Source organism: Atta colombica, unplaced genomic scaffold, assembly GCF_001594045.1.
Source record: "Atta colombica isolate Treedump-2 unplaced genomic scaffold, Acol1.0 scaffold96, whole genome shotgun sequence".
Classification (NCBI taxonomy): domain Eukaryota; kingdom Metazoa; phylum Arthropoda; class Insecta; order Hymenoptera; family Formicidae; genus Atta; species Atta colombica.
This window is the reverse complement of record NW_017259590.1, coordinates 1,575,857-1,602,758: the sequence shown is the minus strand read 5'-3', so window position 1 is coordinate 1,602,758 and position 26,902 is coordinate 1,575,857. Positions and strand designations below refer to the sequence as shown.

Sequence of the window (26,902 nt, the reverse complement as noted above, 5' to 3'; positions counted from 1 at the left end):
ACATTCTAGTACTTTATGTGAGACTTTACTGGATGAAAAATATAATTACACGAAATATACCAAAAGATAGGAATCAAAAAAAGGGGGAAAAATGTGTCTATACATGCAGCTTATTTAAATTAACAATCGGTATTTTGACCACCGCATTTATTAAAAAATGCATTTCATATATTTAAAAAAAAAGAAAATATATAGATAGGAATATATTAAATTTTTTTTTGTGTAACAAAACGATTTCGTAAAAAAAATTACAACAAATTTCTTTTATATCTTCTGACACTAATGCTAAACGGTGTCATATATATATATAAAAAGTGATACGTACATTTTATGATGAATTTCAAGGATACATCTGTCTGAACACACTCCTATAAATTTATCTATTTATTTCCCTGTGACATATACCGAATTTGTCCAAATATATAATTAAATATATGTAAGGGGGAAAGCAAAGTTTTTTTTTAATATATGTTCATTGTGCAATTGGTTCTTTATTAGCAAGTGTATTCGTTTGATACTTTCGTGATCCAGAATAAGAATTGATATCAAGAGAATTAATTAATTAATAAATTCCATGAATAAATTCCACATAGATTTTGATAGAAAATTTTTGACTATTTTAATCAGTTATAAGTATTATATAATATTTTAATTTAACGAAAAAAATGTGTAGCTCGCCTAATTGTATGTTTGATATACCTGATAAAAAAAGCATTGAATTTTTTATCGATTATTCAACTGGTTTAGTCATGTTTACTTACAGAACAATGACAATATTGTTTCACAATTTTACACAATTGTTTCCTGTTTTACATCTGATAAATTCTGTTTTTTTTTTATGTTGCTGAGATATATATTATAAAGGATATATTTCAGTTCTGAGCAATGTTTCTAGTTGCTAGATTTATTTTATTTTTTTAATTTTTAAATGTACATTTAACTGAATTATGTACAAACTCATCATTTCGTTATGTTGTGCAATTATCCTGACGTATTTACAGTAAGTGGGCATAAAAATAACAATTGCAGATTATGAACACAGATATTCTGTACATTGTTAGCGATTATGAATCATTGATAAATGTTGCCTATTACTAAAAGTAGGAAATTGATAATTACATTATACGAAATAATTTTCAAATGATAATTTAAATTGATTTATTAATATTTTAGTAAAACAAGATATCAAGGGAGATATATATCGTGCATTAACGAAGTACAGAATACTGCTTTAGGAAGAAAACTGTCAGGTATTAAGTTCTATTTCGAATGAGTTTTCGATTTTGGCGAGACTTTTGCCCTCTCCTTGGAATATTGCGCCCGACTATGAGTGAGCAAGGAGTTGTATACTTTATTATTCAATTTAACATCAAAACCACCCGTGTCTCCCGTATGAATTCCTGGTGGGAACTGTAATAATCGGCAAGCATTAATCCTGGAAGACATTAAGATGTCATGCTTCGTAACAATCCTAGAATCTTTTCCCATCTTTTTGTAACCGCAGCGTGGTATCGAAGCATACTCTTTTTCTATGCTCTGAAACAACAATGTATTATCATTTTATATGTTAATATATTGTTAATGTAAACAAATTCTTAATCTATGCAGTATCTAATTTGCATGTATATATCTTATGAATTATGTTTATAACACTGCACAGTAAACTTACGACAAATCGATCAAAATCCCTATTATTGTCGTCTACATTAAAATCTGCATTATCTTCATCCTTGATATTGTACAAAGAGCTGCGGTAATTGCTAAATGAGATGCTCACTGAAATAAGGAAGAATAACTTGAAATAATAACGTAGACAAGGAAATTGATATATTTCTTGTCACCTTTTGAGTCACGATTGAACTTCTCTTCTGTACGCTTCAACATCGTATCGTACTCGCGACTAAATTGAGTTTGTAACAAATATGCTATGACTTCATCGTTGCCAGTATCACTTGCATCATACGTTTCTCCCATCGTCTTATCCATTATATTCACGTTATCCTCGTCAAAACGTTTCTTCAGTTCCCTTGCAATACAAAAATTACTTTAGACATAAAAATTACATTGTATAAACATTCCAGTTCTGTGCTTTAACAAACGAACGTTAAACGTTTTATTTTTATGATATAAAATGAAAGTCATATTTCGCGTACATATTTCATAAGAAAATTATCAAGTTTTTACAATATACATTATAATATTTAAGTTTAGCATAAACTGTTAATGAAAAGTTGAAAATTTTGTAAAACCTACTTATATACGAAGAATCTTCGCTAAAGATAAATGGACTCGTCGCAAGCGATACTTACCTCTCCTGCATGCTCGCGGCCAATTGTTCCGTTGTAATATCCAGTAAATTAACAGGACTCTCCAGAGGTTGTATTTTCGCCCATACTTTTGGAGTTGCCATTACTGTAATCGACCGGAATGAGCTGAAATTGTATGAATACGACACCACGATGTCGCACAAACAGAAGAAGAGGAGATAAATATGAGGTGGAAGGAGATTTAAGATAAATACGAGTTTCAAGATATCCCCCCTTATTTAAAACACTTTTCTTCTTATTACACGATACGAGACCGTCTAGAACGTCCCCCCCCCCGACACCCCGAGACTGTCGAGATCACGATGTAAATAGATCAAGTAGACGAAATAGATACTGCTTACATCACACCCGAAGACATATCGAGTAGATAAAACAGTGTTGCGTTTCTCTTCTTTCAAAAGTTTTGATAATTACCATTTGATGGAAATGTGAAAAAGAGAATATAATTGCCAAAAATTGAAAAGGCATTAATATTACCGCTAATCGATAAGAATGTAATCTCTCAATTTTTAATATATATATATATATGTATTCACACACGACACAATATCATCGTATACGTGTAAATAAAATTGCATTTCTTTATGCAATTACCGCACAGATAACTGTAATATGTAAATGATAACAATCGAACAATGCTTTCCATTTAGTAACAATAAATCGATACAAACGTCGTTCTATTTTTCTTTGCATTTCAAAGTAACAGAAACGGAATGATGCTTGTGTTGATTTGTATCACCAAATGGAGAGCATTTAAAATAAAATTAATAAATAAAAATATCATGTCAAAATCAATTAAATTTAACCATGGTTAATTGTTTTTGATATATCAATATATATAATTTTACTAATATTTATTTATTGAAAATTTTATTAAGTTTTGTTAATAGACAAAAGATATGTATAAATAAATAGATATCAAATCATTACTAAAATTACGTAGTATACATGTTGTAAAGTGTATATATTATTACAGAGACGATAACTGATTAGTCTAATAATTGAATATATTTTTATTTAACATCATTTTAATTGTTATCATTTACATTTAATTCGAACGAATGTGCGCATTAGTAGAACATGATTGCCAAGAATGTATTATCTAAAAAATTGTAAGAATTCTTTATACTTTCAGAAAAATTTCTCAAAAGTCTTGAAAATCGACAATGTTCTTAAGAGCATAATCGATAAAAAGGTTGCAGTATTTATCAGTCTAAAAATTAATTCTAAAAATTTGTATAACAGAAATTATATTTAAAAAATAAAAAATGTTCTGCGCACACATCTTCATATTAATTTTGTATTCATTTAGAAGATGCATCTTCATTTTTTAAATTGCTGCATATATCAAATATTATTATTATGCTAGAAGCTCGAGGATAAATATATATATCCAATTCTAATTATTATTAATTTATTTCAGTAGATCTAGTACATACACAAACGATTCTTTTTTTTCTTTTTAATAATATTCCATTCACTCCCATCGGCTTTTCCTCAAATTGTCTTTCAAATTCCATAGCTAAACTCTAAACCGATCTTGGAAACTTATGCCAAAAAACAGTAATTTGGCGAGTTCATTAACGAAAATTTAAAGTGATTCTGGTTTTCGAAATTGGGTAGAAAAGACTGAATACGCATACATTTAGTTAAGATCGTCGGTATCTTGTTGCGATTACATTAGTTCACTCTACGGTAATGCATGGGGCATGAATGTCTCACAATTAACAAATCTAGTGATTATAATTACCTGGATGTTTTCTTTTTATAAATCATTATATATACAGAGATACATTATCGATGGTTCGATACGTTCACACATAGAATAAAGACTGCAGTCTATATTAAACTGCAGTCTATATTAGTTCTCGAATGTCGAAATGCATATTTTGTCCCTTATCTTAATATAATCTTAATGCAATCTTAATATATATAAAGAAAGTTTGTTCTTTCACTAGAACACTAAAAATGATTCATTCTCTCTTAAATGATAAAAAATGCCATCAAAAAGAGAATCTATCTAAGATGATCCTCATTTTTCTTTTCTTGTCAAAAAAATAAGGGAGATATTCCATTTCTTAACAATTAAATTAAAAAATAAAGTTATAAAAAGAAAATCCGTTGCAGGTATCGAAATTCTACAACCCATGCATTACGATAAGTGCATTATGCAGCAAAAGTTTCTTAGCTACATTGTCCAAATGTCAGTCTTGACGCATAAAGTGATTGCCGTTGTTCACCATAGTGAACGTACAATTAGAAATAAAGGCCTTAAAGTATCGTGGATGTTCTAAAAGTTTACCGCTCACGCGTAACCTATTATCGCAAATTTCGTGAATAAGTTACAAGTGATAAATTGTGTTTGAATTAGAGCACCTTAAAAGTGACGATGTGGAGAAGTTTGACATTATAAACTAAAAGGTCTTAAATAGACTTAAGTAAATAATGTACTCGTTTTATGTTTCTACGTGCAATACACATTAAGAGCTAAAAGGATGTAAATCAAATCCTTAAAAAAACTTAAGAAAATAATCTATATCGATATTTCCTATGAAGAACGCATGTATAAATACAGAGAATGTGAAATCTTGAATCTAGATGCCGAATGTATACGTAATAAATACAGAAGTAATGCAACTCGATTTGTAAAATATTACGTTTTCACCTGGAAATCTCTTCATATCCTTTTTCTAGAAAAATTCAGCTAAAAACTGTAATTTACGAAAAATAATGTTACAGCGCAAATGATTCTCGCGAGACAGTTCAATTTGCGCTATTTTGAGTTCATGTTTGAGCCACTGTGATCCAACACTTAACATTCAGGCTGTAAGACACAATTATCTTGTTATAAAGATTGTATTGCATCAAAGAAATTATGAGTAATTAATGATATTATTACAAAGAGAGTATAACTTTCACACTTTCTTTATCATTATTTTATCACGAACCTGTAAAGCCTTGCGGTGGTTGCCCTGGAACTGAGTATTGTGGTCTAAAATTCCCGAAATTAACAGCACCTGCGAAAGTGGCTGGCAACTGTCCTCCGGAGAAACCGGCCGGGAACTGTTGAGCCAGCAATGCAGCCTGTCCGGTTTGAGAACTAGTGGCACCGGGTGCCGTAGCTGCCAAACGACTTAATATTGACCTCTCCGACATTTGGAGTCTCTGAGCAACTGGTGGAATGCGAGCCAGAGTTGCTGGTAAACGACTCACGTCCGATTTCATATCAGACAACAATTCTTCCAATTGGTTCAACACCTATAAAATGAAAATCACATATATGACATCTCAGAGCGTTAGGAAATTATTCGCATATAAAATATTTGGATTAGTTGAACGAACCTTATGCAACACAGCATTCGCTGGTTTATTACCAGCGAGACTTTCCTTGCTAAGATGTTGATGGGATTCAGCAAGACACTCAACTTCAGCAAATCGCGCATTAAGACTCATGGCAGGATGATTAGGATCCTGTGTGAGATTCAAGTAGGCAGCTCGCCTCAATTGTTCTTCAATTACCAAAGCTTGCTCCAAAAGTTTAAAACGCCTTGCTAGGAACTTGTTCTTGATCTCCAAAAAGTTACCTTTTCCCATGTCCATCTTGAATGGCTCGTTGATAATTGCGAATCTATAATAAGCATAATAATTTAATATAAGTAGAAATAAAAGGAATGTTGAATCATAATAATCAATATTGTCACATCATAACATTAAAACTACAATCAGAACTTTTATTCTGTAATTTAGAGTTACAAAGGTAAATGTGTACACTTTTAGGCTTTCATGGATATTTTTAGATATTATCAGAGGGGCCAAAAAGTTTGCAAGTTATCGTCGTGTTATGATCTATTGCTAATTCCAACGTTTCACTTCATCAGGATAAGGAACACACTGATACATTATCATTATACTGATGACAGTAACCTTTTTGACACTTCTGATAAATGTGCATCTAAACACAATAAGTAAATAACTATTTATTAAAAAAAACTTCTATTACCGAATATCATTTTGAATATCTTGCCAACGCCCATAACCATGCGTGACAATACCCGCCAAAAGCCAATAATCGTGTCGACGATGCCAAATATCGTATTCACGGCCGGGCGCCGCTGCCTTTTCTTCATTCAACCAAAGCGTATGCAATTCCGTAAACCCACCATCAGCTATGTTAAACATAAATTTACGTTTAGGTTTCATCACTTCTTGATCACAGTCCTTGACATCCTTTTCTTTGTTATCCTTCTCCTAGAAAAGAAATCGATATAAATTAAACTGATAAAATGAAAATAGATATAATCCTTTTATAATTCTGTATGAATACATACTTCTCGTTTTTCAACTTCTTCTTCATCATCCTTAACGATAACAACATCTTCTTCCGGTTCGGATTTCTTATTCTCATTATTCTCCACTTTATCATCATGTTTCGTTGCAGTTTTCTCATCTTTTACATCAGATTTATCTTTCTCCTTGTCTGCACTCTCCGTTTCAGCATCTTTCTCTTCTTTTTTAGAATCCTCCTTTTCTTTGTCTTTCTCGGAACTTGGTTCCTCCTCCTCTTTAGAATTCTTCGAATCTTCCTTTGAGTCTTTTGCATCACCACTCTAAAATAAACAATAATTATTTATTAATATATTTATGAGAAGTGATAACTTAAAGCATTTTCTCGTTAAACAAATAAACGATAACTTTCACGATAAAAAACTATCCAACTAACCTCTTTATCCTTTGATTCATCCTTACATTCCTTAACTTCAGATGAATCAGAATTCGCTTTATTAGTCTCGTTGCTTGTACCAGAAGTCGGAGTTGGTGTGGCAGCGGGGCTAGGGCTAGGAGCATTCGAAGTGGCTGGAGTAGCACTAGTGCTACTAGTACCTGTCGCTGCATCTCCAATTGCCTCTCCGACTTTGACAGGTTCTACTGGTTTACGTATCATCTCCGGCATTGAATAATAGCCATTGATGTGCTCAAATTCCTGTACCTATAATACCATATGCATGGCATTTTTTGAATTATTATGAAATTGGAGACAATGACTACAAATTTTTTTGATGTGACAATTCTTATAACCAGAGAATCATTTTTTTATCTTTATAAAAACTGTCTTTCTCAGAGAAATACTTAAATTTTATTATAGTAGTTTAATTATATTTTAGAAGTTCAGAAAATCAATTCGGCGTGCAGTTCGAATGATGAATGATGATTCAATAACTGTACCTTCTTTCTAATCAAGGACATAACGCCAATTCTCGTTAATACATGCTGCCGACTGAGACCTTCTCGTGGAACACCATCAGCGAATGTTTCTGCATTATCAGCACCTGGTTCGCAGAGGTGTCTCATAAAAAGAGAAACATAGGCTTTGAAATTCTTCTCGGATTTGCCACGCAGGTCGCGCACCAACCTAAAGTTTTAATAAAAGAATTTGAATAATATATAGTAAACAAAAAAGCAAAATATTTTTATTTTGTTACAAAGACATAATGCTAATATAACATCAACAAATCATTCTTATTAAAAAAAATTGTAAAAGACAATAATAATCTTACAAAACGCCATTGACTTGCCATTGAGAGTTGAAAGCATCTTGAGGCGGCATTCCATAACGCATAATTGCATTGAGGAATGCTTTCCGTTGCCTAGCATTAAAACCTAGTACCTGTAAAAATATACATAGAGTACGCAAAAATATAATAGATACATACAACTCTTATTTTGAGCAAAATTATTTTGTTATATTTTTTTTTAAATCGTAAGATTCTTTCTATTAAAGTCAACAGTTATTTTGACTGTCTCATTTGCGATTGTTTCTTTCCTGCTGATTTACTTAATTTTATTTGAAATTTTCGAAAGTATTAGTAAATGTGTATATCATATATTTTCCTTAAATAAAAACCAACCTCGATATTTCCATTTACTCTGGCAAGTAATGGTGGCAGAGGTCTGTCCTTCTCATCACGTCTCTCTAGTCTTCGTCTGCTTCTGCGAGATAACAAGTCTCCATCACCTTTCTCATCAAAGTCATCATCCTCCTTATCATCATCGCTGGGCGCGCTAAAGTCACTATTATAATCCGACAGATTCTCCTGCCATGGTTGATCATCTCTTGCGCCTTGGTCGCCGGTTACACCACCATCCGTGTAATTAACTTGTTTTCGTACTCGTTTGCCTACGATTTTAATAATTGGATATATTAGAAAATACGTGTACGAATAGAATTTCAAATGTTTAACAGTTACTTTAATATGTATACATTTATATCAACGCAAACAAACCTTTTCCAAGTGTTCTAGCGATATCTTCCTGTTGCTGCTCGTAATGGTGTCTAAGCAGCTTGATCCAATACGCTGGATCTGTATTTTCCGCTTCTTGCTTAATTATTTCTGTATCTGCTTCTTCCTCTGTTTCACCTTCCTTTGTTACGTACGAGGCAACCTTGAAGGAACTTAAGTACTCGTTAGCCCAATTCTCCTTCTGTTCGATACCTTCTTTACTTCTGTCCAATAATTCGGCGACAGCCTTGTCGTCGTAATGTATAGCTTCATCTTCTTTACCCTCTTCTTCTTTGAATAATTCTTCCGTACCTGGAAACAAATTTCCAAAATAAATAATTAAATTTATCGTAATTATATTAAGATAAATGACTGCTTGAAAAGAATTGTTTGATAGCAATCGACTCAATATAATCGAATTGTTTCATTATTAGTTTATTGATTAACAGCAATATAATTAAAGGTTAGAGAGCTTACCAAAACGTAAAATATCATCAAGCTCTTGTTTACTGAAATTGGCGCCTTTGCCGCCCATGCCTGGTCGTACAACCAAATGAGTGAGCATCATCTTGCGCTTAGCTACTTGTGTTACTCTTTCTTCCACAGAATTACGTGTGACGAATCGGTAGATCATAACTTTGTTGGCCTGGCCTATCCTATGAGCTCTGCTAAACGCTTGGATATCGTTGTGTGGATTCCAATCGGAATCATAAATAATCACAGTATCTGCCGTTGCTAAGTTAATACCTAAACCACCAGCGCGCGTAGAAAGCAAGAAGACAAACTGTTGTGCACCTGTGAATGAATTTTTCATTAAAAGTAGATAAAAATATTTTTTTCTTTTCTATATTTCATTATAATTAGTAGACTCGAAAATAAAAATCAATCTATAATTTATTTTAAAATTTTAATTTAAAAAAAATAAGAATCATCTTACAGAATAAAAAAATAATCAATATATAAATTAATCTTAAAATACTTGCCAGGAGCGTTAAATCTATCGATGGCTTCTTGACGTTGCGCACCCGTTATGTTACCATCTATTCTTTCATATTTGTATCCTTCACCCTCCAAATAATCTTCAAGGATATCTAACATCTTAGTCATTTGAGAGAATATAAGAACTCGATGTCCATCATCTCGCAGTTTCTTCAGCATTTTACTCAAGAGAACTAATTTACCAGCTGCTTTAATTAGAGCCGATGTCTCATAACTTCCGTTTGGTCCAGTCGGTGCTTCTTGTGATGCAGCGGGGAACAAGTATGGGTGATTGCAGCATTTCTTGAGATCCATCATTATATTTAACAATGATACTTGCTGACCACCTCCTTTTGGATTGAGAGCTTCAAAGTTCCTCGTTAAAATGTATTTGTAATATTTTTTCTGCATCGGCGATAATTCGACACGGACAATAAATTCAGATTTGCTAGGCATATTCTAAAGAAATATGATTGTTATAATGCTAATATAAGAACACTAATTATGATTATGTGATTTGGATTGTAAAATTTTCATATAGTGTAGTAATATAATCTATACAGAATTACCAACCTTCAATACATCAGCTTTCAATCTCCGCAACATATGCGGGCCAAGCATTTCATGTAGCTTCTTAACTTGCTCTTCCTTTGAAATATCCGCGAATTCATTTTGGAACGCAGCTAAATCATTGAATTTGTCACGGCATAAGAAATTCAATAAATGGAATAATTCTTCCAAATTATTTTGTAGTGGGGTACCAGTCAGCAAAAGTTTATACGCAATATTGTAGGAAGCTAGTAATCTAAAAAATTTCGATTGATTAGACTTCAATCTGTGAGCTTCATCCACGACTAAAACAGCCCAATCAATGGAGCCTAAACACGCTGAATCTATGGAGATTAGTTCGTAACTTGTAAGCAAGACATTAAATTTAATCGAAGACGATCGGATTTTAGAGGCGCGTCCGCTACGCACGGCACCTTCTTCAAATGACAATTCATTTTCACGAATCACGATACGGCTGTCTTTGTCACCTAAATAAAGACAAAAAAAATTTTACCACTAATATAAATATTTTAAATGCATGTCAAAACTTTTCAAATAAACTTTTAAAATAGAAGACGATACCAACCCACATAAGTAACACAATAAAAGTCAGGTGCCCAAGTCTCGAATTCACGTTCCCAATTAATGATAGTAGACAAAGGAACAGAGACTAAAAAGGGCCCTTTACAATGGCCTTCTTTGTACAAGGAATATAAAAATGTTATGGTTTGAATAGTTTTTCCCAAACCCATCTCATCGGCCAAAATCGTATCTATGCCTTGGCCCCATGAATATCTCAACCAATTTAGACCCTATAAATTAAGATTGTAGAAATGTAATGCAAATAGAGATTTTCGAAAGAGATTCCGCGCGCAAAAAAATAGAATTTAAAACTTACCTCTAATTGATAATGATGCAATTGCATTCCGGTCTGATCCAAATACTCTGGCTGTCTTTCGTATTTCTTTTTGAGATCCGTTGTAGGTTTATCCGGCGGTGGTGTGTATCGTTTTGGAGTCCTTTCCTCATCATCAATTAACTCGCGTGTTTTTGATTTCTTGCCTTTACCTAAATTGCATTTTATTTCTTTTATAAAAGCACAAGACACTTTATAGTGTCGAATAGTAAATTAAGTATCTCTCTCACCTTTTTTCCCTTTACGTGACGAACTAACATCGCAACAATTGGCGGCTCTGAGATCTAGATAGTATTCTATGGCTTGTTTCAAACCAGGGATGTCCTCATGTTCATCTTCCCACGTTGCCTGGTCGTAACCGAGTTCTCTCCATTTCACGAGATACGTAGCCCTGCCATCTCTTTGCAATCGATGATTGATCACCCTGTGAACCACCAGCCACTCTGGACGCACACCATAACGATAGAAACGTTCCTCCAAATTGTACTCGTCCCTATTAGTGGCACCATCTTGTTCTTTCAAACGCTTCACACGAGAATCACTTTCATCCAACGGTTCCTCCAACTTCGGTGGTTCATCCATGTCATATTTACGATAATAATTCCTAATCATACAACAATGTATCATATACAATATATATATATATAAATATATATATATGTGTGTGTGTGTGTGTGTGTGTGTGTGTGTGTGTGTGTGTGTAAAATTACGTGAATAATATCGCTGCAAACATTTATGTACCTGTACATAAGAGGGTGAAAAACGTCAAGTTGTAATTCTGTTATCCAATCGCAATGCCAGTAAGACATATCGGCCCATTTAACAAAGAATTCACGCATTTTTCTTTGCTTAGGTGCAGCCTTGCTCGTAGAGGGTTCCTCCGATGGAGTATCTGAGCACTCTTTCCATCTCCAAGTTAATATTTTTGCCACTAAAAAAGCAATTTAATTACTAAGAGACTACATATTTGTGTTTACTTTTAAATATCGTTTCTGCTATCTACAATCAATATAAAATTACTAAAGAGATGTATCATACTTGTAATGACATACCTTTTCCTCTTAATGGTGGACAAGAGCATCTAGGACATTTCCAATCGCCGTCAGGAATCTCTGATAAAGGAGGATTCAGACAATGCGTATGATACGCGCTCGTACAACTGTCACAGCATAATAATTCTCCGCCATCCTTGCACACTCTACAGAATTCCATATGTTCATCGTCGTCTTCTGCTGCACCTGATAGTGCAAATATAACTGTAGTTGTCGTTTTCTGAATGATAAGTGGAAAGTTTTAGAAAGGAATAAGGAGATTGAAGGCAATGGTATGGGAGGACATGGGTACCTGCAATACCTTCTCCTTCGCAATGAGCACAACTCCATTTTCCTTCTGGTGTTTCCTCCATTTCGGGCTCTAAGCACACTAAATGGTATGCTCTGGGACATGTATCGCACAATATAATCTCGCCGCCTTGTTGACATACTTCACAATAATCCTGGTGGTCAGTCTATAGAAAGCAAAAAGAAATTTGGAAAATAATTATTCCATTTTGATCAGAATAATTCATATAATAATGCAAGATGTATTAATGAAATTAAGATGTGATGTATAATTAAGCATGTTGCAATGTTAAAATGATTATGCGACTTTAAACATTGTAAAAGGAAGAAACGTTTATAATTATTTTAAGGCAGAGTAAGTCAACGTAGCATATGCGTTCTTGAAGTTCTCTAAATATCCACTTGCACATACATAATATATATTTTTACCTTTAAATTTTGCACATATTAAAAAGGTGATATATTCCCTCTTAATTAAATTTAAAAATTTATCCCGTTAGCTATCAATCAATTATCAATAAGATAGCCTTATATCGGAAAGATTTGTATGTAAATATTCAAATAGAAATTATAAAAAGATTATCAGCTGTGATAATATTAACAAGCATAATGATTAGACATGCGCCGACTAGCAAATTATAAATAAATTTCCAAGCTTTTAGTATGAGGATAACTATTATGTGACAGTCCATGATTGCAAGCACGTTTAAAACAACAATGAACGCATAAGCAGATGCTGCTTAACTCTACCTGGAGACCTTCCTCTCCATCCGGGAACTTGGAAGTTGTCTTTGTCTTCTTCTTTTTCTTAGTTTTGTTGCCGATTTTGGTTTTTGCCTTTCTGCGAACTGGCGGTTCAGCTGGAGGTTCTACCCCACTCTCTTCAACATTGCCTTTGTTACCTTCAGCACCCGGAGTTTCTTCCGCATCAGCCAACATTTGCTCGAACTCCATGTCTGAATCCGCTGCAGAACCAGCAGCACTACCTTCTGCTTCTTCGTCCTAAATAATTTAATCAAGATTTAAATAAAAAATCTCGAGTCTCCATCGAGAAATACAATCAAATAAGAAATAGAGCACATACCGAACTGCCTCGTTTACGTTTCCCAAGCTTAATCTTAAGCGTTGGTACTTTCGATGCCTTTTTCCCTTTTTTCGCTCTCGAACCTCGTGATTTTCTCTTTCTATCACTGTCCTCGTCATCTTCCTCCTCTTCTTCGGCTTCTTGCATAGCACCACCCCGATTAGTTCTAGCGTTTCTACTATCATCATCTACATTTGTGGATGACACATCTGCGTCTGGTTGCGTATGTGGATTTAATTCAGAAAAATCGCGCCACTTGGCTGCCACCAACATCATAAGTTTTGACATTGGGACCTAATTATATAAGAACAAAAATTATTTAAGTAAGTATAATAATAAGTGATAACTATTGTATTGTATACTGTACGAGATTGATATGTAAAAATGTACGCACTTTCGGATTTTCTTTTGCCAAGAGTGGTCTGACATGTTGTTGAAACAGTTTGTACGTCGTTAAATTTTGAAAATCGGCATCGGAGTATTCAATTTGTACATCTGTTAAACCAAATGTATTGCACACTTCTTCGATCGTGGGCATGCCTGTTGTAGGTTCTTGACTCTGAGTGGTCGATGTATTATGGCTGGAAGATTTTCTAGACGACGATTTTCTGCTTTTTCTATTAACTGCATAGTCGCTATCTTCACCAGCCGCGTCACCCGCTTCACCGCCACCGAAATCACTTTCCTAAAATTTTATGTAAAGTATTAAAAATTAGCAAAAAACTATGAATTTTTATCAAAGACGAAATTCCTTATAAAATTATTAAAATATTGAAAAAATCCGAACATAATTGATATTTATATGCGTATTATGAAATTCATTACAAAATGTTATTTGTAGGAGATAAAATATAGTAAAGTACAGATATGTATTTGCACTGCAAATGAAATGCAGAAGTTGGCTTATCATTCCTGTCGGATTTTATTAAGTATTAACTAAATTATATAAAGATATATTATGCAGTAATGTTTCCTTACATCTCCAGAATCGGATTTTTTCTTTTTCTTCTTTTTCTTTCCTTTTTTATCTTCGCTACGTGCTTTTCGTTTTTTCCCCTTCTTCTTTTTTCGCTCTTCTGGTTCGTAATCATCATCTTCTTCCTGTAAAGAATAATTTTTATGTTTTAAATTCTTCTTCTAAATTCTTTAATTTCTTCTGGATATTGAATACTATAATATTCAGATATCATTATTAAGATATCATTACAAAAATAAAAGATGAGAGCATATAATCTTCGTGATTATGAATTATAAAGCGACTTTGACCAAACTCTGATTAACTTAAACATTTTATTAATATGAATAAAACTATTAATCAATAAAAATATGTAGTAAAAAGATTTAATTTTAAGGTCTGGTTTTTCATTATCTGGTTAACTTGGGATTAGGCTTAATCTAATATTTTATCCAATAGGATCATTTATGATGATGTCATGGATGAAGTCTATTGGATAAAACATCAGGTAAGCTTAACTACAAGTAAATTAGATAATGAAAAATCATGTTTAAGTGATGCCTGTCCAGTTAACAACTGAGTTAAATTAATCAGGGTCTTTGGTCCAAGTCGCTCGTAAGTATTATTAAGCATCAAACTTATTAATGCTATAAAATGTAAAACTTACAAGTCTTTGAGATTCTTCAGCGTCAGATGATCCATCTACTTGCTGGCCAACATTTGATACTTGTCCTCCAGTCTCGTCCATGTCATCCTCTCCTAAAAGACATGTTTATTTTCAAATTTATCATTGTGAAATCTCTTCTATCTTAAGCTTCTATTCTATAATTCTCAAGGACAGTGTCAGTAATGTTTACTGTTGCTATGCAACTTTTTTGTCTTACAAAAACCTGTGTAATGACAATATAACATTGATATCGTTGTTAAAGATTGAATTATAGGCTTTCTACTTTCAAATGTAAAAAGAATAATAACTGTATAATAATTGTAACTTCTTTATGGCTTTCTTATGGCTTAAGACTTAAAATTTAAGTAATGGCTTATTACAGAACAAAGGCCTTAGTAACTAATATCACTATTCTGAATCATATTTGCATCTGTACAAAACAACATCTTGTAAATATAAAAAAGAAGTCATTTTTTTTTTCTAAGAGCAGCAATATGAAAATATGGTAATGTGATGACGATTTATACTTTTTTTTATAAAAAATATCTATATTCACTCTAATTCCACTATGGAAAAATTTTCTTTCCAATGAATGCAACAATTCTTATCTACATATACTACACATTATACCTTATGAATCACGATCCAAATTCTTTAATCGAGCCGTAAATTTTCCACCTAAGTTAATAATTAGAGAAATGGATTAAACAGTATCGAAGTAAAACAATGTGATTAAATTCGAATTTTATTCGTGCCGTAAATTATCAGTAAAGGAACCTCGGCTCGCAAAGGTGTACACGGCAACGACCGAATCAATCGCGCTGCGCGACGCGGTGTCCTTAATTATGTATACACGGCGAGAGCGCGGGCGAGAATCTGGCAAAGGTACATCGATGTGAAGGTGAAAGAGAGGCAAGGGCGGCGAATCGTACGCGAGATTCACGATCCACGATCGGCACCGGCACGAGACTCACTTCCTCGCAAACGCGGAGGACGAATTCGAACTAATCAACGTTCCGCGAGTGCCTCATCCGCGAGTGTACATCCGCCATTTTCTTTAATAGGGCCATACGTACGCTACATACATTTGACATACGGGCGCGCGTACGCCGCGCACACACGCGCGTTCTGTGCGTGTATGTGCGTGCGTTTGTAAATGTGTGTGTGCGCGCATGTATATATGTATTTACGCCACGCGTTTTACGCGCGCGCGACGTCGGCGCGTTTAATTTCCGCCGGCTTGACGATTCCGCCGAAGGACATGGGATCTGAACGCAAAATGAAATCCGTTCACTCGGGTGAATTTTTACTGGGTCTTTATGCGACGGTGGAGGTTAGACGCCGGCTGTCGCGCGTTCGCACGCGCGCGCGCGTGTGTGTGTTGCGTGTCCCTGCGTGCGTGCACGTCGCACACAGCGACGCGACGCGTGTACGTGAAATGCGGATCCATAACTCGGTGTTTTTTTCTTTTTCCCTTCTTTCGCGCGAACGCGTCGTAACATGGCGCAAATGCAATTATGTCCCAGTCGATTGGGAACCGTTTTCGTGACGCCCGAGAGACGTCGAACTCGCGAACGTTAATTCGCACGGCCGAGCGTTTTCCATTGCGAGACCGCGAAGATCGAACGGAGATAAGTCGTCTAAGTTCGCTTCATCAGTCATTACCGCTTACCACAAGTGCACGGGCGCCGTGCAACCATGTTAGATTTGCAAATCAACGACCATGGCTGCGTTCGATTTTTGTAACTCGCAATATTCCGTAACTCGTCTATGAATATTATAATTATGATTACGCAAGCGCGCGCGACGACGACGACGACAACGACGACGACGACGACGACGACGACGACGACGACGAGCGTTCTCGGACGAGATACGCGATAAATCGGAAATCGAGCCCGGCAGATTGAAAGAAAAACAAACAAATGCGACGATTCGGAACTACAAAAAAAATCACTATATTATCGAAACATGCATCTCTCTCTCTCTCTCTCTCTCTCTCTCTCTCTCTCTCTCTCTCTCTTTCTCTCTTCTTTTCGCCAATGGAATTTCGATTCCTCTATAACGAAAGGAATGCGCTGACGAGTAGTAAACACGAGAGCGAGTTGATCGAGCTACTAAATGCCGGACACGTACAGAGAAAGAGAGAAAGAGATGGAACGTACACCATGTGCACGCTCTCGTGTCGATGTCACTTGCCATCCTCTTTCTCTTTGGCGGAAAGGTGTCCTTCCACCGGCGTTGGAAAGATTTTGACAATCGTCTTGACAATCAGAATGAAAAACAAGAAATCCAGGGAAATCCGGGGAACCCGGCATGGCATCGGAGTGATTGATACGGCAGCCATTGATGGGACGAAAAAGCGCGCGTCCCACGAGCGCTATACATATATAAGTACACCAAACGATTCTCGTGCGATCACCCCGGTGCCATTCTCGCGCGCGTAATCTCTGTCTCTCTCTCTCTCTCTCTCTCTCTCTCTCTCTCTCTCTCATACTCTTGCTCGCATCGCACAATTCTCTCGTACTCTCACCCGCATAGTTTTCGTCCATCTCCTCGTCCGACGCCATACCCCAGCGAGTCCGCTTCTCGGCACCGAGAACAACGATAACGACGACGACGACGACGACGACAAGATACGACAATCACGATGACAACGACGAGAAGTACGACGTTTCGCGATTTCGATGACGCCGCTTCTTGCCCTTCTCGTATTCTCTACCTTCACACGTCCGTTCACTGCTGTTCACCACCGTGTTTTTCTCACGGGCGCGTAGAAACGCCACGGAAATGCAACATCAATGCCGTCACGGACAACGCTCCGGACTCCGACAGTACGGCGTGTGGCGGCGTGCCGTCAATGCCGTCACTCGGGACGCTCCGTATATTAGGTATATATCCTACCGATCTACGGCGAACAACGACGAATGCTGCTCTTTCGCCACCGTCTTACCATCACCCGCCGGCGCGATTCGTCGTTTCCCCTCGTTCTCTATTCCACCTCCTCTCGCCGTCGTTTCCCTCGCAGTTTCTATACCTCTCTTTCTCTCTTTTTCCTTTCTTCTCCTTGTCACTCTTCACGTCCGAAAGTGAAGTGATGCCATCTCGCAGACGCTTACAGCGCGTTATGACACGTGGAGGGGATAAGTGGGGATAATCTGCCAAACACTCGGCACTACACGTACCATTCAACAACCGTACTCAAGCGGCGCGATTTCCCAACAATCATCCCCACCTGTCCCCCTCCATTCGACGTAGCGTGCCGTAAGCGTCTGCGAAGTGGCAAAATGGCAATGCCATTATGGCATCACGATTGGAGTGCGGCCAAAACCGTCTGTCGGATCCGCACGCGAGTCTCTCCTCAACAAAGCACAGTTTCTTCTCTGTCCTTCCTTTTCCTCTCTCTTCCTCTCTTTAATCTTTTCTATCTTTCTACCTGCCTATTATACTGCCACGTCAGAACCGTTTTTGCGTTCTCTGTATCTTATGATCATATCGAATAATTTATCGAACGTTTTTTGCCATTTCTCTGAAAATGTTCTTTGAGAAACCGCGCGAAATTGCGTTAAATCAGTTAAATTAATGCGTTCAGGATGCATCCGTTTGGCGTTTTCTCTCCTTTCTCTGTTCTTTAAGATCGAATCAATTTAATTTTAATTCGAAACAAAATTTCTACGCATTACAAATTAGATTAGCGACAGGAAAACCGTCGAGAAAATATATAATGAATATTCTTGCAGAATATTAAATTTGTTCGCGTTACTTGTAATTTTTGTACTTGGTATCGTCGCTAATTTTTCTCATTTCAACATAAATTTTTATTTTATTTTTCAAAAATCGTAGGGACCTGCAGATGATTCTTTTTACTGCGAATATTCGCAATTACATTGCAATTTTAACAGTAATTGCATTAATTACTAATTTCCTTTTGTGTTAGCTGCATTGTTTAGGGACGGCTGCTCTCAGTAGAGAAAGCAGCTTTGCAACTTTGTAAAATTGTTCAATACGATTGGTTTATATATTTAGATCCATAAGGAACCAAAAGCAAGAACCAATGGCATTAAAGAATTTTACAAAGTTGTAAAGCCGCCTGCTCTGCCCTCTGCTGAACGCAGTCAACGTTATACAATAGATCTGTTTGCGTTGTTTGCACTTTTGGTATTCGACATCTTCGCTCTCTCTCTTTTCAAAACAAAATATGTATCTATCTCATTTTAAGTGCAAGAATATTTGGGGATTTCATGGAACGCGAATAGACCTATTGGCAGCATTGCTTTTTCTAGGGAAAACAAGATGAACAATCTTAGCATTAGTTTGCCGTTTTCCGATGCAGAGGACGTAATCGAACAATTCGTCAGCATCGACGTATTCACGAGGACCTTTTGCCGGATATATAGACAAATCTTTCGTAAAATGGTAAATAAATTGTATTACTAACTAAACCATTGTCACTCGATAATTCGATTTCACAAACGAAACGCCACGCCTGCATTATTCGTAAATTGTGCATAAATTCACGATCACATTTGCAAAAACCGGTGGTTTTTATCATTAACTAAGGTTATCTTTCCTTTGGAAATTTCTGTTAGACTCATCCGCATGATTGTGAGATATTGCACGATCATTAAAGTGATTCGCAATGATTCGCGGAATTGTCTTTGTTCGCGAAAATGCATCAATTGCATTTATGACTATTTCACGCATCGCATTGCCGGTAAAACTTCTATGTCGAACGATGCACGTTTTCTCAATAAGACTTATTGTTCAGCGTGATTGTCGAATAATGTTTGAATGCTAACAAAATAAAAGATTTCACACGTACGCTTGATTGCCAATAAAATTATTTGAACAATTGTCATTCAAAGCAAGAATTATAATTGATTCAACAGTTGCAGAACGTTGCATCATGTAGGGTGAGTTTAAAAGGAGCTTCAAGATTGGTACGATCAACAAGAAGCTTGAGAGATGGCTCGAGGAAACGTGTACTATCGCCTATGTTTCCATCGACATCAGTGGAATTGCTCAATGCACAAATGCAGTCGGTAAGTTCCTGCTATGCAAATAAGTTATATCAATGATAAGCAGTAATGATTTTGCAGCTTCGACTGTATTCGAATTCGGCACGACGGCCAAGCTTTCTATCTCAGTTAATTGAGAATATCAAGCAGGAGATGCAGAAAAATAAAGAAATGAAAGAATCATTAAAAAAGTTTAGAGAAGAAGCTCAGAAACTGGAACAATCAGAAGCGTTACGAACAGCACGACAAAAATTCCAAGCTGTTGAATCTGAAGCCAGCAAAAGTTCAGAAGTGATCAAAGAAAAACTGGATACAATTAAAGAAAAGGTACATATCTACAATTAACTCATGTATATTAATATATGTTATGTTACACATGTATAATTAAGCGAGTTTATGTTTAAAAGATGCAAGAAGTTATCGAGGAGGCAAGTAAGACTGAATTAGGCAAACGTGCTGGCCAGTTGGGCGAAGAGATAACGAAATCGGCCAAAGGAGCGGCGGAAACGATTTCTGAAAAACGCCAAGCACTTGGTAAGACAGGTGCATTTCAAACTATATCACACACCGCAGAGGCCGTACGGAATGAACTTGACCAACATGGAATTCTAGGTAGATAGATTTGGCTGAATAGACAGAGAATAGAGTGGTTAAATTTCATTATTGCTTAATGCAGGCAAAGTTTACGTTCCACCTAAAAAGCTAAGAAAGAGAAACGAAGTACCAATAGAACCTAGAGAAATTATGCCTGACCAAAAAACGACAGGTGTGGAAATGCACAAGGACTACATGTTTGCCAATGCTTGGGAAAATTTTAAGGTACTTTATGGACAATGTTTTGTAATAAACTTTATATAATGTATAAATGGGTATTAACAAATGCCTCTATTTAACGATATCGAATGTTCTTTTAAAGGATAATAATCCATACGTGAATAAAGTAATGGATTGGAAGACGAAATTCGACGAGTCAGATAATGCTGTACTACGCGCTTCCAGATTGCTTACGGATAAGGTTTCGGACATTATAGGTGGGCTATTTCAAAAGACCGAGCTATCGGAGACACTTACAGAGATCTGCAAGCTGGATCCCAATTTTAGTAAAATACAGTTCTTGAAAGACTGCGAAACCGACTTTATCCCGAATATTCTCGAGGCGATGATTAGAGGTGAACTTGAGATTCTGAAAGACTGGTGTCATGAAGGACCATACAATATAATCTCGCAACCACATAGGGAAGTTAAGAAATTAGGCCATTATTCGGATAGTAAAATTCTAGGTACATATTTATACATAATATTCATTAATTATACGATACTTTGAAATTGTGAAAAGTAAAAAAAGGAATATCAATTACAGATATCGACAATGTAGATCTAGTGATGGGAAAGATGATGGAACAGGGACCGGTTTTAATAATTAGCTTTCAATCTCAACAAATCATGTGCGTGAAAAACTTCAAGAACGAAGTGATTGAGGGAGATCCCCAGAAAGTTATGCGTGTCAATTACGTTTGGGTATTGTGTCGCGATCGAACGGAACTTAATCCCAAGGCCGCGTGGCGTTTATTAGATCTCAGTGCCACCAGTTCGGAACAATTGGTATAGTGTGAACGAACAACATAAACTAACTATTCAAAGTTTACGCGGCTACGTGGAATCGTCGTGTAGTAATGTCATTCGTGTACATTACTGTTATTATTCATATTAAAAATATGATCGAACGTATCAAGAATTCTTTAACGATCGTATTAAATGATTACCGATCTAGTATACATATAATAATACATAACGTATCTCCTGTAAATTGGAATGTTTATGTATGTACACAAAATTTTAGCAACGCAATATCTGTAAATTTTAATTGTATTTGATCTAAGTATATACACGTGCTAAGTTATTTACAAGATAATATATTTGTAAATGCATCGAAATCACGTAGTGTGATACACTTTGCCATACAACTTGTAATTATTTAAAAATAGATCATAATTAAGATAATATCCATTTAATAGATTTAATAGTGCATATAATAGAAGTTAAGTATAATTACTTAATTGCCAATTAGTGTTATGTACTTTATTTATAAAATTTTCGTATTTCTTATATTCAATTTCGAGAAAAAACATTAATTAATATTTAAAAGAATTTATATTGCAAATTGGCAAGTATTAAAATTAATTTTTGTATAATATTTTTTATATAATTTTTATATAATATTTATTGTCAATTATAAAACAAGAATAAGCCAATTTTTATAAACAAAAAAATAATAGATTGTGCTTTATTGACGAAATGATAAAAATCTTATTTTTTTAATATTAAAATAAGAAGAATAATTACAGATATTGCAGTTGTTGAAAAGTTTTTCAAAAACTGAAAATGTTTTCATCATATTTAAAATATATTATTGTAATTGTGTACAGCACGAGATGGATATGAGAATCTATTAGTTTGAATATATTAACAAATGCATCTGTAATAAAACTATATATATGAATGTACATATGTACAAGCTGATATTAATGAATGATTATAGCATACGTTTAAATTATAAAGAGAGCTGTTGATTATTTTTTAAAGAATATTATAAGAGTCGGTTTGGATTGAAACGGAATAAAATGATATCCTGCGAACAAACGACTATAGTATTATTTTTTCTATTTAAAATAAAATCATGCATGTAGATAAAAGGAATACCTTATAAGAATGATATATATAAACTACGTTTTTTATTCATATTCTTCATAACATTATACTGTGTAATCTTTATATAAATATATAAGCGAGTCACAATATTATATAATTTTTTTCAACCGAAATATTCTAATCAACATCATGTTCATATTTGCTTCGATTTAAGTTTACTCGCAAATGCAGGACTCTGTGGATTGGTCAGCTTTTTTGTCGCTTTAAGAATAACTGGCGATTTGTACATTGGCATCGGTCTTGCTTTCACCTCCGATAACTTGCGTAATTCTATTTTCATTAATTTCTCAGATTCGAGTCTCTTCTGTTCTGCTTCCTGACGTTTTGTCTCCTCTTCCATTTCCTTACGCCTCATCTTCTCGTTAAACTCATATCGTTCCTTCGCCCGTTTATCAGTATTTAATTTCAGCGGATAAGCTTTTAATGGTGCTTTTTGTTTATCAACAGTGTAAACTGTGCTCTTCGCCTTCTCTACATTCTTCTTCTCTGCCTTTAAAGAATCAATATTCGGCGTTTTGTTTTCCTGATCTTCCGCTTGCTCGCTTACAATCTTCTTGTTCTTCATTGAAAGATTCTCTTTGGATCTACCACGAACCATTACAGGTTTGAAGACTGGTACCGGATTCGCGCGGAATACACGCGCTTGCTTATCCTTTTCGAGCAGTTGTTTCACTAAGTGCTCCTTTCTTTCAAATACTTTCTTGTCTCGATTGTCAAAGCTGAATGGACACGGTAAGATAGATTTCTTTGTTCTATTCTGCTGCTGCTGTTTGGCCGGTGGTGTTGGTGGCTTCGAAAAATTTGGCACTGGCCTGGCATGGAATTCTGTCTTTGTTTTAGTAGCTTCTTGCAAATCCTTCAGTCGTTGTTCCTTTTTTATCTGTAGATCCTTATTGCGCGCCTCGAAGCTAAATGGTATGATGCGTGTTACGTTTTTCGTTATATCAATGTCTTTTGGTACACCAAAAAATGATATTTCCTCATGTTCTACAATGAGACCTGAAGGATCAGTTACCAGCAATTTTGTGACATTCTTCGGACCATGAACTTTTCCATTGGATTCGGTAGAATTATGCGCGACTACCGTCGGCTTCTTCATCACTCGTGAGCCTCGTAGTACATTAGATGGTATCGGATTGGCTTTTATCTGATGTTTCTTCATTTCTTCCATTTCTAGTTTCTCGCGCTCTTCTCGGCTCAGCACGGTAACAGGACGCGACCTGTTCTTTGATATAAGTGCTGGTGAAATCGGTACCGTTGGTTTTAAACGGTTCTGCATTGTTTTCGACAGTGGCATACCAGTCGTGTTATTCACCTTACTTCTACTGTGGAAACGCTTGGGCGTCTCGTTTTGAAAGCGCGATACTGCCTCCGCTAAACTGACGTATTTCTTGTTGACCGATGTTCTGCGTTTTTGTAAGCTTCGTCTATGATTATACCAGGTAAGAACTGAATGCTTATTCGTAGATTGTGTTTGATTGCCTGACTCGATTGTAGCGTCCACATCGTCTTGATTGTTCTCTTCCTTGGTTTTCTTACTGTCAGATGATCCTTTTGATTCATCTTGCCGCTCTTTATCATCTTCCTCGTTATATTCCTTATTGTCTGCTTCATTATATTTTTCAATGTCTTTTTCATGTTTTTCATTATATTTCTTATTCTCTTCCTCCTCACCTTGTTTTTCTTTCTTATTTTTAGAATCTTCTACTACATTATTCTCATTGTGATTTTCAGGCTTAAATAAGGCATGATTAACCGATATTTCTTTTGTATTTTCAGACATGTTAGTGACTGAAATACAGATATTCTTGTTCACTTTCGTGGACTTTTGCACAGAATCTTGTCCAGAGTGAATGTATTTATTCGGTACACTACGACAATTGATAATTTTAGATGGTTTAATGGTTTTAGACATATTCGGTGTCTTAAAAACAGTCGATTCCTGGGTACTTTTATTTAGTGCTTCTCGAGTTTTTTTAAGTGGCACTTTACAAAGGTCCAGTTGCCTCATCGCATCGCTGAGTACTTGATCATAAGTAGTTTCTCCTAATTCATTATTACCATTTTTCGGAGAAGCCATTTTGATAGGAGTACTCTTTATAATTTCTAAATCTGTTTGTGCCTCTGTGCTAGCACATATGACATTTGTGTTAGACATGAGCTGAATGTTCTCTGTATTCTCAGAAGCAGAGTTACAGAAATCCTCTATGCGTTCATGTATTGCATGTGATTTTTCAAAGAAGTCCTGCATCCGCATCGGACTTTGAGTCTCAGTAAAATCTACCCATTGTGGTGCTTGCAGATCAAGGTCCTCCATTGTGTCAATCAGTAAAATATATAGCGTGCACGCAAAATATATTAGTATCAAGTCATAAAGAAAAAAATTACTATACGTCAAAATATAAATGCCATCCAATAATACTTAATGATAATCTGCAACATAAAAATATGAAATCTTAAATGATTCTAAAGATATATCTAGTATAGTATAAATATTACAGTATAAACAATAAGTAACAATTAAATAACAAAAAATATATATTTTAAAGTATAACTAACATCTTTTTTCTCTTATTTTATTTATGTACTTTTATTTCTAAATTATAACCATATTTTCATTAATCATTCTTAAGCAAAATTGATGTACAATATGACAAGTAAATGCAAATAGAATGTTATTGTTGGAGAATTATAATTATATCAAAATATCAAAATATAAAACTTTGACATTTTGAGACACTTTTCAATTTTCAATCTTAGTGTTTACATATATAAAGTTGTATTAGTCTAAAGAGCACAACAGTAATCTTATAAAGCTAATGACATTTCTTCAAAAAGAGATTGTTGATTAAATATCATTTCTAATTCATTAATGTTGAATCTATTACAAAGAATTTCCTTATACAAAGACAAAAATAAAAAATTTTGTATAATGTGATACGTTTTATATATGTCCTTTATAAACAATTAAATAGAAATAATTTTATTTTAGTAGAAAGAAAAATTTATGCAACTGAATAGCTTTCTATATTGTTTTCATTCGAATGAATTAATAATTAGGTCTTGCAGATCCAACACAATTGTTGCAGAATCAAAATAAAGGCCAGTACTACGTACTCACACGTAACTATTTACGTCAATTATTTGCGTCTCTTGTCACACTGTTCGTCGAAAAAACTCATGTGTTCAAACTTCTTCTCCCTGCGATCTCTACTCTTATTTTTAGCTCGTATTCAATTGAACCTTTGAAGGCGGGACAGAGCGAAACACCAGCGAACATTCCACGAGAATAGCTAACGACAAAATCAAACGTACGTTACACTCATTCAAGTTTGAATTCTTCTATGCCTCATTCGGATTGGCTGCGTTGTTGCTAGCTGGATTCGAAGTTCGCGCATGAGCATCGAACGACACGTCTAATAAGTAAAAAAAATACCTTTAAAGATTAGCTTTTTTCTGACATTTCCAAAAATTATGTAAAAGTTACTCGCAAATTTCAGTAAGTGGATTGTGTTCTCACTCATTTCTTTACCAACGCTTCACTATTCTTTGCTCCTGTAATACCGCACATGCGAAATTATTCGTTATCGCAAGACGCATGCACGAAAGAACCCGCCAGATCGTAATTCGTTCCGATTGGCTGACAAATGGCATGCGTTTTCATGAAGGGGAAACATAAAGCTCAAATATTCTTACGTCGCCTAGAAATTCCCACTGTGGGAACAAATTCTACTTTCAACAGAACTTTAAAAAAATGAATAGTAAATTATTGTATACGTAAAAATTAATAATTTCAAACAAAATTTTTAATTATATAATTTATAATCTTATTGTAAATTTTTTTCAGTGAAAATTTGAAGTTATTGATAAAAATTGCAGCTATTTTATATGAAAATATGATTTATTTGATAAATAAGATTTTTTTTATCAGTAGTTTAAAAATATTATATAGTGCCTAACTGTACGGAAATATTATCATTTTACTATTATTTTAGTCAGTGCAAAAAAAGTTTTGTCTCTTTAGTTCTCAGCCAATTGCATCAATCGTGTCGAGATTCGCTATGATAAAAACTTCTTAATC

General features: G+C 35.0%; 4 protein-coding genes across 17 annotated transcripts; 1 reads left to right on the top strand and 3 right to left on the bottom strand.

The window, feature by feature from the left end:
* Positions 1-888: 888 nt before the first annotated feature.
* LOC108693651 (serine/threonine-protein kinase RIO3-like) lies at positions 889-2,638 on the bottom strand. Its single transcript, XM_018202694.1, has 4 exons — positions 2,310-2,638; positions 1,842-2,026; positions 1,670-1,776; positions 889-1,536 (listed from the first exon to the last, which is right to left on the bottom strand). The coding sequence occupies exons 1-4, from the start codon at positions 2,408-2,410 to the stop codon at positions 1,261-1,263; spliced, it is 669 nt and encodes a 222-aa protein (XP_018058183.1). The 5' UTR covers positions 2,411-2,638; the 3' UTR covers positions 889-1,260.
* Positions 2,639-4,451: 1,813 nt separating this feature from the next.
* Positions 4,452-18,214, bottom strand: LOC108693724 (chromodomain-helicase-DNA-binding protein Mi-2 homolog). Of its 13 annotated transcripts, none has more exons than XM_018202816.1 (25): positions 17,628-17,992; positions 15,095-15,186; positions 14,451-14,573; positions 13,867-14,157; positions 13,473-13,766; positions 13,139-13,390; positions 12,393-12,555; positions 12,101-12,286; positions 11,790-11,979; positions 11,279-11,652; positions 11,031-11,200; positions 10,719-10,944; positions 10,157-10,620; positions 9,589-10,042; positions 9,083-9,400; positions 8,609-8,917; positions 8,234-8,502; positions 7,883-7,992; positions 7,551-7,737; positions 7,048-7,314; positions 6,656-6,934; positions 6,328-6,575; positions 5,670-5,955; positions 5,276-5,585; positions 4,452-5,151 (listed from the first exon to the last, which is right to left on the bottom strand). In XM_018202816.1, the coding sequence occupies exons 1-25, from the start codon at positions 17,662-17,664 to the stop codon at positions 5,147-5,149; spliced, it is 5,904 nt and encodes a 1,967-aa protein (XP_018058305.1). In that variant the 5' UTR covers positions 17,665-17,992; the 3' UTR covers positions 4,452-5,146. The 13 variants fall into 13 exon arrangements, with proteins under 13 accessions (XP_018058305.1, XP_018058311.1, XP_018058312.1 ...); XM_018202822.1 differs by lacking the exons at positions 4,452-5,151; positions 17,628-17,992 and adding exons at positions 15,725-15,772; positions 17,999-18,037 and having other exon boundaries at positions 5,268-5,585; XM_018202823.1 differs by lacking the exon at positions 4,452-5,151 and adding an exon at positions 15,725-15,772 and having other exon boundaries at positions 5,268-5,585; positions 17,817-17,992.
* A 1,212-nt stretch (positions 18,215-19,426) lies between these two features.
* On the top strand, positions 19,427-21,953 carry LOC108693668 (mitochondrial import inner membrane translocase subunit TIM44). Its single transcript, XM_018202722.1, has 7 exons — positions 19,427-19,510; positions 19,984-20,136; positions 20,194-20,439; positions 20,520-20,724; positions 20,789-20,931; positions 21,029-21,392; positions 21,473-21,953. Exons 1-7 carry the CDS (start codon positions 19,508-19,510, stop codon positions 21,718-21,720), a joined length of 1,362 nt encoding a protein of 453 aa, XP_018058211.1. The 5' UTR covers positions 19,427-19,507; the 3' UTR covers positions 21,721-21,953.
* Positions 21,954-22,954: 1,001 nt separating this feature from the next.
* LOC108693644 (targeting protein for Xklp2 homolog) lies at positions 22,955-26,227 on the bottom strand. Of its 2 annotated transcripts, none has more exons than XM_018202686.1 (2): positions 25,943-26,227; positions 22,955-25,254 (listed from the first exon to the last, which is right to left on the bottom strand). In XM_018202686.1, exon 2 carries the CDS (start codon positions 25,136-25,138, stop codon positions 22,955-22,957), a length of 2,184 nt encoding a protein of 727 aa, XP_018058175.1. In that variant the 5' UTR covers positions 25,139-25,254; positions 25,943-26,227. The 2 variants fall into 2 exon arrangements, with proteins under 2 accessions (XP_018058175.1, XP_018058176.1); XM_018202687.1 differs by having other exon boundaries at positions 26,137-26,227.
* Between the last annotated feature and the right edge of the window lie 675 nt (positions 26,228-26,902).